General features: G+C 37.4%; 1 protein-coding gene across 1 annotated transcript in view; it reads left to right on the top strand.

Moving 5' to 3' along the window:
- The window catches only part of MAGI2 (membrane associated guanylate kinase, WW and PDZ domain containing 2), a 700,150-nt gene that overhangs the window by 654,466 nt on the left and 32,646 nt on the right, over window positions 1-13,038 (top strand). The window contains exons 19-21 of the mRNA XM_053942436.1: window positions 801-975; window positions 3,585-3,825; window positions 4,977-5,120. Coding sequence (XP_053798411.1) covers window positions 801-975; window positions 3,585-3,825; window positions 4,977-5,120 — 560 coding nt within the window. The remainder of the gene's footprint in view (window positions 1-800; window positions 976-3,584; window positions 3,826-4,976; window positions 5,121-13,038) is intronic.

The raw sequence follows: 13,038 nt of genomic DNA, 5'->3' as shown, positions 1-13,038 counted from the left end.
AAAGGAAGGTCATGAAGATGATCAGAGGGCTGGAACGTCTCTTCTATGAGGAGAGGCTGAGTGAATTGGTGTTGTTCAGTCTGGAGAAGACAAGGCTCCAAGGAGACCTTATTCTGACCTTCCAGTACTTAAAGGGGGCTTATAAGAAATATGGCCATAGACTTTTTAGCAGGGCCTGTTGTGATAGTACAAGTGATCTTACAGCTTTGAACGAAAAAAGGGTAGATTCAGACAGATATAAAAAAGAGATTTTTCTTTTTTTATGATGAGGGTAATGAAACACTAGATCAAGTTGCCCAGAGAGGTGGTGATGCCCCATCCTGGCATTCCTGTCAAAATTCAAGCCCAGGTTGGACAGGCCTCTGAGCAACTTGGTCTTGTTGAAGATGTCCCTGTTCATTGCAGGGGCGTTGGACTAAACAGTCTTTAAGTGTCATTCCAACCCAGGCTGTTCTGTGACTCTATGATTCTATCATTCTGTCATTCTGTGATCAGTAATTCTATGCTTTAAAAGAATATGTGAAACATGGAAGTAATTTCCCTTGTTCAATTGTGTTTTAAATAATGACAGTGTGAACCAGAATTATAGAGGTCACCAAGATTTTGGATCCCACAAACTATCAAAAGGAAACCATTAGGTTCAAATGTCTTAAAATCTAATTATAAACTGAGAGAGTAAAAGCGACAAAGCATAAATTTGCAGACGTAACGTGTGACCAAAAATTATTATTGTGTACCTTTGCCCTTTATTAAATGCTGTACTGTGACAGGTCTTTAATCTCTGTCTCCCCATTATGCAGAGCTGAACAGCCCAGCCTCGGCCCCCAGCTCGGAGAAGCAGAGCCCCATGGCCCAGCAGCACAGCCCCATGGCCCAGCAGAGTCCCCTGGCGCAGCAGAGCCCCGTGGCCCAGCACAGCCCCGTGACCCAGCCTCCACCTCCACAGCCCCTCCAGCCACAGGGCCACGAGAACAGGTTTTGCATTTTCTCAATGGTCTTTTTTTTTTTGTTTTTCCTTGTATGTTAGTCTGGAGTCAGGAAGATATTTTTTACGGTGGGTTTAATCTCTGGTGTATCATTTACCAGCCAATTTCTCATATGTAATTTATGCATATACATTAGCAAATTTATCTGTAATGGAAATGGAATGGTAGGGGGACAAAAATTTTCTGGCCAGCTGTATTAAATGCTGTTTATATAAAAAGCACACACAGGCTGTGGTATGACACAAGTTTCTGTGACCTCCAATCAACACTATTTAGTCTTTGTATTATTTTTTAGCCTGTTAAACGAGGCTGATTGCACTGACTGTCTTTATGCTAATTTCAGTAAACAACACATATCATCAAGATCCTCTTCCCCAAATGATGCTAGCAACAGGATTGTAACTTTTCTCTTCTGGAAAGACTTGAGTTGACTTATGATTCAGACACTACATCCTCTAATTCTCCTTGCTTAACAGATGTAGTACTTTCATTTGCCCAGAATTATTTTCTTTCAATTAGTCATACTATGAAAATTACTTTGCCTTATATTTCATTGGGTACTTTCTCCAAAAGCGATCCCCTCCTAGAAGACATATGTTTCTGACAAAATTCAATACAAAGTTTTCACAAAAGTCATTTCATACTATTGAAAGTCAGTATTAAATATCTGTTAAATTGGGAATTTTCAGATGGGAGCAGAAAACTGTATTAATTAAAGTTCCAGAAAGAAATTTTGTAATAACTTTACTGAAAGGTGTAAGCTCTAATTGCTCATGTCACCATTTACATATTCAGCAAAAATTACAGTACCTCCATCTGTGAATAAAAACATCATCTTCTGAAATGCAGCTGTGGCCATATATTGGGAACCTGACTAAAGGTGATTCTTATTTCAGAAAAAGGTCAACTCTTGCTCAGTATTATTTTCCACTAGATTTCATAAACTAGATTACAGCTTGTTTGTACAGCCTCGTACATTGTTTCTTTACCAAAATAAGATTTTAAAACTCTTAGGAATATTAACTAGTTTTTTTTTACTTCCAATATTAAGGCTCAGTATCACAGTAAGTTTGTCCTCCATCTTCTTTTTACAGGATCATAATACTGAGTAAAGAAAGAAAGAGACTTGAATGTATGCATGCAGGTCTTACTAATCGTGGCATCAGTCTATTTTAATCTTGTCAGAAACATCAAAGGAAAATAGTTCTGATTTTTTTTGTGTCTGGTTAGACATTCAGATCATTAAAACTATTGTGTAGGAAGATTAGCCATAATTTCACAGCAACTACATTAATCAATTAATGAAATTTTGAAACATATCAGACAATTTGAAACATTTAGATTCAGATTACCTTTTTATATATAAATCAACATAACTAAAAACACTGCTGTCATTTTTTCAGAGTGTAATTTTTGTAATCAATAAGTGCATTTCAAAATCACTTTCAAAGTCTATATGCTTATCTGTATCTGTATGTGTCCATGAACAGACTGAAAACATCCAGTCCATTATTAAAGCAGAATTTGAAATGTCTATTTCCTGTACAGGAAAGAAATATTTCCTTTGGCACCTAGGGAAGAGTGTAAGAATATCCACTCTGTGAACATTTTTGTTAAAATATAACCTAAACCACTATTACAGAATTACCTTGCTAAAAGCGTTCAGGACTTTCTTTGTGCCTCTTTAGCACACCACATGGCTGAGGTAGGGAAGTTTGCCATAAGGAATGTTCTTTACTTCACCCTGAAGTGCCATTATGTGCTGATTTCCATGTGCTAAGGGAAATTCCACTCTGAATAAAGTAAATAACTAGGCACTGTATCTTAGAAAGTCACATTTTCTTTCAAATTTTAGGACCCATCTCCCTGTAACCATTTACCAGCTAAAGCAATATTTTACTTGTTATTAATTCCTCATAACCAAATTTACTTTCTTTTCACCTTGTGTTATTTCTGTGCATAACTACTGACATGAATTTACTGACATAGCTTTTGTCCAGATAGCATCATAGGGAGTGTACAATAAAAATAATGCACACTATATTAACAGATGTTATATCAAAGATTGCCTTTCATTAAAAAGGTAACAGTTAAGACAAAGAATTTATCCTTTTTTAACCTTAAGAAGCTCACAATAATATTTTATGTCGATGAAAGGGGATATACACTGGACTGATATTCCACTTATTCAATAGAAATATTAATTTTGGAAAAAAACACTTTATAAACTCAGTGAATTATTTTGTAGTGAGTATAATGGGTGTTTTCACATGTAGTTTCATCTTCATTATAAGCAAAGTGGGAATCAAGATGCTTTTTCTGTTCCTGTCCCTTTGAGTCTACTCCTGATGTCACTGATACAAGCTGGAAAATTGCATAGTATGACCTGAGGGAAAATTGCTTATGCCCATGTTTCAAAAGCACTCACTGTTTTCGGATGCCTTGACTATTTACCCTTGAGAGTTTTGCTTCTCTGTGAAAATTTGTTCCATGCAATTTTGCAGCCAAGCATCTGGCTTTCACTCCTCAGCATTGCATGCAGTGCATATTCCTAATGGTCTGCTACTGTCTGAAACTGAGCCATTGTGCCTTCCTCAGTTACAGGTCAGAAGTAAAAGCCAGGCAGGATGTGAAACCTGACATCCGGCAACCCCCGTTTACAGACTACAGGCAATCCTCCACGGACTACCGGCAGCCCCCGCTGGACTACCGGCACCCCCCAGTGATGGATTACCAGCAGCCACCGCCGCTCGACTACAGGCAGCCCCCGCTGATGGACTACAGGCAGCACTCCCCCGACACCAGGCAGTTCCCCCTGTCCGAGTACAGGCAGCCCCAGGTACAGGCAGCCACGCTCAGAGCACTCCTTCCTACACAGAAGGCAGCAGGGTCAGTAGGGACAGGTCATGGGTGTTGGTAAGGAAGATGCCACTGTGGAAGGAAAAGGCACATTAAAGGTTTTTACTCTGAGTTACTACTTCTCTGTAGATGAAATTATTTCCAAGCCATTCATATTAATGTATAACTGTGTGATCTGTAAAATAACATTGCATTTATAATTGTGTGGCTGTAATATTAAATGAATGCCATTTTTAAGGTACTGGAGAGTTGAAACAAAAATTCTAATATAAAAAGCGTTGTCATCAGCTGAGGAGTTTTTTTCATTCTTGGGACATATTGATCAAACAGTGGGTGTTCTTAGGTCAGACTGCATTTCTACATTATTGAAAATTAAGATTTTATCTAATCGGAATAAATAAATAAAGGAATGAAAATCCTGAGTTATAAAATTAAATTTCTGTTGGTAAGAGTTTGGATGAGTAGAAACTAGCCCATGCAACTAGTTTCTTTGACATCAAGCATGATCTGACAAATTCAAAGAGATGATGAGTTAGATGAAGAGTTATGGTACCTTGGACAAGATTCCTCTGATGACAGATATTTACTGACAGGTTTGAAGTTTGAGGATTTAGCTGAAAGTTCAGACTTTGAAAAAGACCTTCCTTTCTCCTTACATAAAGGCAGGAAAAACAGAGGTCAAAAAGTATTAGATAGGAGACTGTAAACTTCTGAACACTATATGCTAGAACCATGTATAGGTGGTTTGTATGTCCATATTTTCAAAACCAGACCCGTAAACCATATCAAGAAAAATAGTGAAATTCCTAAATGGGATCCAGAGAACCTTATGAAAATACTGTGCATTTCAGTATCTAAATAGCAAATCTCTATCCCCATGTGCATACCTTATAAGATGCTTCTTAGCATCTAGAGCAGTGCTTGGGTTGGCTGTTTCCTAGAACCTCCAGTTTAATTCTCTAATCAGTAGACTGCACAACCCAAGCTTTCTCTTTTCCAGACCTCTCTATGGACCTTTGCTTATATCAAAGTGGATCAATACATATTTGAAGAGATCAATTTTAAAGTTTTCTTGAATGCATACCACAATGCCCATATAGTTAATTCTTTCATTTGTATTTGTTTGTACAGGACTTTGATTATTTCACTGTTGATTTGGAGAAAGGAGCCAAAGGATTTGGGTTTAGTATCCGAGGAGGAAGGGAGTACAAAATGGATTTGTATGTGTTGAGGCTAGCAGAAGATGGACCAGCAGTAAGAAATGGAAGGATGAGGGTAAGTAAAATACATTGTGACATTTTTTTTCGACATTTGGTGTTGGGGTGATGGGGTCAGAGAGAAAGCGCTTTTTTCACCTCTGATCAGATTTTTTAAAATAATGCCAAATACCTCTTATAAAATAAGCTCATTCTGTAAGCATTCAAGAAATTAATTGATACATATAGTAGACCCCTGTAGTTTCTTCACAAATAAATTATTACTTCTGGCTGATAATACCTTTACCACATTATAAATTTTCGTCATTATTATTTTCACTCTTATCTAAGCAACTTAAAAATCTCAGACAAAGTTTGGTGTTTCTTAGATAATAATTACAGAATTAACTTTTAGGTCTCTAATCTCAAAAGCAAAGTGATCACTATAGGACATGTATTAGATAATTATGAAACCAAAGCCCTTATCTGTGTTTCACTAATTTAAGCAAGTCGCCTTTGTATTGTTTGCTAAATTTGTTTATTGATCTTAATCTTGTTTGTAGGGATCATGGTTTAAAAAAAGCACAAACACACAGTCTATACAGGAAAAATAACCTAATCAAAAATAGAGACTTCAATCTGTCCAGTTGTGATAAAGACAAGGTATAAATTCATCCAGGCCTGCTGATACTTTGCAGAATTGTGAGTACGGAAAAAGGAGAAGGAAAAAATATAGGCAAGACTACCAAGAGTCATTATAAAAAGTTGTTTATGTATCTAATTCGTGCAGTCATGATCAACTAATATTTAATTTCAAAGATGGAAAATGAAAATTGTGTTCTGTACAGTGGTAAGAACAGATTTTACAAATGTCATGGTTGTTGCACTTATTCTGTTTCACAGCCTAAACAATCTGATCAAATTTGATGTCTTACTGGAAGAGCACTGTCTTTCTGTGTATAGCTCAGGAGTTTTGCTGTGTTTCAAATGACTCTTAACTTGGCCACGTGGTAGAATTGCAAAATTCAGTTAGTCCTCAGTTGTATCATGGAGTGCAAGCCCCTGGCGCTGGCAGCATCAACAAAAGCAGTTCCTGTGTCAGGAAGGCCAGTGGGGCAGTCAGGGAGGCAACTGGTAATGGAGATATACTCCCACTGCATTTTTTGTGTGAAATACAGGTGATTTTGTGCTGCAGCTGGAACTTTAGCTTTAGAATATCTTCTCTGGTCTTCATTCTTTCCTTTATTTTAGTATTATCATTGTCTGCTGCTCTTAATGAGAAGCCATATGCAAGATGTACATTAGTAGCTATAATGTGATTAAAGACAGAGAAAAAGCTGTGCTTTTAATAAGCTCTGGAACCACATATTTGGAAACATATGGCTAAGAATACAGAAAAAATAAAAGAACACCTTTGAAGAGGGCTCATTTCAAATAATAGCCTGTATTAGGTAGAAAATGAACATTCAAATCTGTGCACCATTTAAACAAACTAGTACTAAGGAATGAAGTTAGATTATTCACTCTGTGAATAGCCAAAATATAGAAAATATTTAACATGAATATGGATTGTGGTTTTTTTCAATTGCATTAGGAAAAGTTCTATATGCTTTAATGAATACTGCTAAAATAGTTCCTAAAATATCTTGGTTTAAAGCTTTTTCATTGTAGTGGCCACAACATAGAGCCTAACATAATAAGTGTTATTCTGACCAGATAGCTGTAATTGGGGATTTTTCTCCCTTTTAAAAGCATCATTCTTTAGAACCAATTCTACCATGCATCCTTGTCACTGAGTGTTCTCTTTTATTCTCCTGCCTCACAGACATTTTAACCTGACAAATGGGTTTGGAACATGAAAGATTTTTATATTCAGTGACCTGTGACTGATGGACAGCAGAAGCTCAAGAAATAGCTTCAAAACAAAAATAGAAAAAAATAGAAGCAAAAGAAAAAGAAATATTGTTGAAAGAAATATATTACATAGGAAGGTGGGCAAAGGAAGAAGAGTTCTGTACCCACATTTCCTTTCCTTCGTTTACATCAGCTGTTAACAATGCAGGTTCATTCACACTTCTTGGCTGGTTGTTGCATCTCTGTATCTCTCTGTTTCACAGAGAGTGCATCTCTGCAGCAAAACATGCAAAAATCAGGGCAATGCTTCTTGCTTTAGATACCATTGTCCTTAAAAACATGATTCTCTGAGCCTAGGCTTTCAGCACTGAGGATAGCAAACCGTGCTTTTGTGGTAGGATCTTACCAGAATACTTTCCAGCTAAGAGTCATTCTGATGACTTACTTGTCTCCATTATTGTTTTGCTTGCTGTTTCTTCCTCCTTGAACAACCTTCTTTAATTTAACTGAAGCTTTACAGAGAAACATTGAAGCAGATAGCACAAGGTGGAGGTCATGCTTATGAAAGGAAACAATACACATAACTCCAGCCCTATTCCCAGTCACAAAACCAAGAAGAGAAAAATAAAACCAGATAAGTTGTTGTGAAAAATAGATCATATAATGAAACATGTTACCTGTAGGGCACTTAGATGTAATAAGCAAACATATTCCACAAATAACATTTTGTATTCAATCTACATATAGCCAGCAAAAGTCCTGATAGAGATTCAGTCATATTGATACAAAGCTCCCTATTTTACAGAAATAAATAAAATAATTACCTTAAATAGAGCTGAAGCTATACTAGTGGTTTTATAAAATTGTATAATTGAAGAAATGAAAACTCAAACTGAAAACAGCTCTGGGTGAGGAAGTCAAAGTCTGTGTGTTTACTCTATTAGTGGGCACTGCAAAACCACAGTGTTAGAATGAGTCCCAATAGCTATATTCCACTTGGACATGTGTTAAAAAAATCTGAGGGTCCATCACCATACATTCAAAAGGTTCTTAGGTCTAAATACATGTAAAAGTGTTAGGCATTACAGAGGCAGAGGATATTAGAGTAAAACTTATGATTATAGGAAAAGAGATGTAAAGAATTGGAATGGAGCTATCTCTTGTAAAAGAAAAAAAGTAGATCCATTATTGAGGAAGGTAAGTATGGAAGGAGTACAATATGCCAATAATAGCGAAAAGAAATTAAACAAGAAAGCAATGATAAAACAAGATTAAGAAAGTGACATCAAAATCAGTACATCCTTATGAAAATTTCAGTTTGATCTTCAGGCTTTTATGAACTTTGGTGGGACTTGTGAGCAGACAGAGAACAGACTCATAGAACAAGCCGAAGAAGCGATGATCTTCCACTGGCCCTGCCAAAACTCTCTGGATTTGTCAATATTGATGTAAGAAAGAAGAAGATTTTATGAAGTTCATTATCACCATTTCCAATCATAATTGGATTATTATTCTGTTCTCCCTTCCTACTGGGGATGGCATGCTAGGCACATTGTGTTTTTATTGTGAACAAATTCACCAAGGAACACCCTGTTTTAGGAGTACAAGATCTAAAATAGTCTTTAATTGCACTTCATGACAGATGAAGTTTTCTACTTTGAATTTCTGCAGAATTGTTCTGGGAACTGGAAAGGTGTAAGAGCACTGAGTTGATGTCATACAAAGTTCATCAGTTTTCTACTCAGGGATCCCTTTCTACCAGCCTAGATAGACACAGCATTAAATCATGAGGTTCAACAAATTATTCCCTTAAAAGCAGGTTTAAACTTTCATGGTCTTGTCATGGCACCTTCACATGCACTGAGACTTTTATCTGAGCCCATAGACTCTGCAGAAAGCCCAAGCATATATCTTAGTTTAACTTGGATTCATTTATCACTGGACATGGGAAGGAAATGCCCATCAAAGGACCCAGAGGCCTACAGGAAATATTATTTGCATGCATCCTCTGCCCACGTGGTTGTTAAACTATTCTCAACCAGTGTTGGAGACCCACAGCCATAAGGGCAGCTTCATATAAAATCATATGTCAGGCCAAACACCACAATTAACTGTGGCAAGACTTTACTGCAATTTATGGATAAAAATATGTGGCAGCTCCTCACAGGAGACTGCTGTAAGGGAGAACCTCATCACTACACTGGAATTAAATACTGACAATGTGTTTTATATAAATATATAGAATGTATCTAATATATTTAATTACTGACTTAATTCTGGCAGCTGAGCAGAGAGCAAGCTACAGTGGCAAATTCTGGAAAACCTATATATGTCTGTGCTCCATAAGACAAGGACGCATTAAAATAACCATGAAAAAAGTTTGGAGAACTATTAGTGCCTTTGTTATCTTTTTCCAGACTGGCAGACGTCTCAGCACATCAGGATTCCATTTCTTAAGCAATCCTAAACATCAGGGAAAAACACTGAAACTAGTTGGTGATGGCAATATTAAGAATAAAGCTGCAAGGCCCATTCTCAGAGTAGGGAAGAACATGGCACATACACTGTCAGTGACAGTCATATTGAGTTGAATCTGTCACCAGAGACAAGGGACATAACACAGACAATGTGAAGCACTGTCCCCACAGCCTTTGAAGATTCAGACACTACTGGAAACAATTTTACAGGTCTATTTAGATAAGGCTCATGCTAACTTATGTTTTATTCTTGCCTCATGCTGAGGACAATGATTGGCAGAGCTCTGCTTGCAGATCTCTATCCCTTCCTGTCTTAGAAGGAAGGGATAAGTTCCTTACTGCTCTCAGGGGGATTGTTAAGCATGGACGTAGTGTTTGCTAGACATGAGATATGATCAACACATCTCTTATTGCTTTGAATGATATCTCCAGAAGCCAGCATGTTCATTGAAACCAGTGTCAAACAAAGAGCCTGTAGCTGAGGGCTGCAAAGGTACAGAATAACATTAAATTCTTGAAGAATGAGGGTGAAATGTGCTTTTTTATAGACAGTGTACATCTGTGTCATTTTGTCACTTTGTGAGCTACATCCTTTTTTCACATCTTCCACAAAAGCCATACATCTCATCTCTGACATCTCTAGTTTCATTGTCTTGTCAACTCATTTTTCTCAGTCCTCATGCACCATTTAGCCCTATCTCCAGCTTCTTCATGTCTCCTTATGCTACATTATTTTTCTCATTTTATTGCATATTTTTCTTATATTTTGGCAGGACAGATATCTGAAATCCAGGCACAGCAGAATTCTGTATCTTTCATGCTCTGCAGTTCTGCTTTGACTCTTCAGTCCTTTTTCCTGTTTGTTGCATTTCTGTGGTTTGCATCCCTCTTTTGTTTCAGTTGTACACAGCTGGAGGTAAAACCAGGCACAATGGACAGGAGGCTCCTATAGTGTCAATTATGAGCTTCTGTGTTGTTGCATGAGAGTCTGTGTGGCCTTGCTTGGTTGCTCCATCTTGTCAAGTGAGCAGCACAGTGATGCTCACACCAGTTAGTGTACTTAATAATTCCCCATAATAATAAAGTTCACACCAACCTTATTTGTGGTTATTCAGAAAGCTTCACCCATTCACACTAAGAATTATTCCTAGTGTAAGGGGAGACTTGGGTATCCAAGAGCCAGGGATCAAAAAAGGCAGGCAGAAAGAGGGAGTTTGTCTCTTATTTGAAAGGAAACAGAACTAAAGTTTCAAATCATGGAGGACATAAATATTAGATTTAAAACTGCTGTCAAAACCCATGTATGAGCATTCAGCAACATTCGAAACTGACATTTTCCTCTTTGTTTGCCAAAGAGTTACAGAGCTCCTATCAAACTCATAATCTGATATTAAAACCCTCTCTTGAGCCATAAGAGAAATAACTTAAAGCCCCCTTTGAAAAGTCTGGAGTCCAGGCTTCTGAACAGTAGGGTGGCATGTAATAGTTGGCTATAGGTAACTATGTCTCACAAAATAAATTTGTTACCATTAAGACTCTTCAGGCTTCTAAAAGGACTAGGTGGTATATAGGCATTTGGGCTCTCTAAATGCTGTACAACCATGGAGTTTAACAAGGTGACATAAACCTGTCTCCCTGCAATATGACATTTCCAAACATCTCAAGTCAGGGCGCCCTGAAATCACTTAAATTGTTCAGGGTTCAGTGAATAGGTAGTCAGACATGAGTTAATTAGGACTCTACAGTGCTTGGAAAGTCTTTTATACCATGCAAAACAGAAGTCTTTCTATTGTTTCATCATGGTGTTTTTTCCATTTCACATTTCTTTATTGCTAGATGTTGCACACATTTAGCTTGGTGTTCATCTAGTCAATCACTGTATCCCTTTTTTTCAGCCCTTGATTTTTAGGTTCTTAGTAGAGCAGACATCTGTTTCCACCAAATAAGGAATCATTCCCTTTCTGAGGCTCAGATGTAATACAGCTTCCATAGATACTTTTTATAAGTCCATATTAACATGTGCAAAATATCCTCATTCTTTTTTAAAATTATTTTTCAGTTGCTGTTGTCTTGCATCTCAGAGGTGACAAAATCCAACAGAAATGCCTGGACTACCACATACCATTTTGTTAGATTCCTACTGCACAACCAAATTTTCTACCAGAAACGACATGCAGATCCTGTAGTTTCATACATAGGAACCTTCTAGCATTTGTGATTGTGGTCTCTATACATTAGTGTTGTATTTCTTCAGTCCATCCAGAACCAAGTCTTTGCAGGGTTATCTCAGCTGTTTGTGATCCTGTTGCTAAAGGAATATGGAAAATGGGAAAATATGAAAAAATCACTGATCACTGATCATCAACAGGATTGATTGTTTTCTGTCAGTGACCATCAAATCAAATCAAAGCTTAAAAGAATGAACAATTTGTTACTCTACAGTAAATGGAAATCCTTGACATCACTTTGCCATGCAGGCACCATGATCTCCACTGACTCCTTACTTAAGTAGAGCCTCTCTGAGATTTCTTGTTAATGAAGAACAGAGAATCTATTTGGGATGCTCCACCAGTGATTGGTCCCATATTAAAGGATGATTTCCTACAGTCTGTAGTGGAAAATACCTAAGATTGCAATCAGTACGTACAGTTAGCAAGTAGCTCAGCTCAGCTTGAGAGTGATTAGAGCAAAAAGCATTGAAAATAGAGAGAAACAGTTTTCACACAGTAAAGAGAGTAGGTGACAGATACAGACATTTCTTTATCCAATCAAGAAAACTGCAGCAAGAAAACAGGAAGAATGAAGGAATAGCTTGCTCAGTCATGAGTTTTTATAAACATTTTAGGCAATTCCAGCATCCAAAAATGAATGAAGGATTTACCAGTTTAATCTTTAATTTCTGATATGGCATACTTCAGAATCCTATTTTAGATTGAAAAGAAGGAACAAGACTGACATACTGCTGAGTGACTCATGAAAATCCTCAGGTTCTCCAGGTCCTAAAAAGCAGTGAAATCTTATGTTCAGAATATTGGAGGAAAGTGGATATTGCTGCTGGGAAGCCTCTTTGCAAGTCTACTCTAATCACAGCAAACACAAAGGTAGAGGAAGCAGTGATATGTCCTAAGAGACAGAAAGGTCTTCTCCATGTGGTGTGCTGGCACAGCAGGGACTCAGCTGCTGAACCCTTGATATGAGTGAGGGCTTGAGAAGGCTCTGAAAATTTGGAATTTATATAATACTAATATTTGGAATAATCCCACACATCAGGGACAGAAGTACACTCCAGGAAAATACAGTACTCCACCAGCAGCAGCTTGACTAAGGTTTTGTGCACACATCTGGAAGACAAATGCCCACAGAGTGATTCATGCTAGTTAGCCAGCCCATCTTTTCTACATAAGTAGCACTTACTCTTAAAACCTGCAGCATACCTGGCTTACTTTCTGCAGTGATATAAATCTTACCTTCATAATAAGCATTCAGTAAATGTCAACACTGTCATTTCAATGGAACAAAAAGACAAAGACATTCTTAGTCCCATCCATTTATTCTGTGATTTGTGATCCATCTAAACAGTACAGGAAGATGTTAGCTATGCTTTCCCACTGAACTGGATGTCCCTTTGGGGTAATCTAACTCACACTCCAATTCCCTACTACATAC

The sequence above is a fragment of the Vidua chalybeata genome, chromosome 5, assembly GCF_026979565.1.
Source record: "Vidua chalybeata isolate OUT-0048 chromosome 5, bVidCha1 merged haplotype, whole genome shotgun sequence".
Taxonomy (NCBI): domain Eukaryota; kingdom Metazoa; phylum Chordata; class Aves; order Passeriformes; family Viduidae; genus Vidua; species Vidua chalybeata.
The sequence above is the reverse complement of the archived record's forward strand: the minus strand, read 5'-3'. Positions and strand labels throughout refer to the sequence as shown.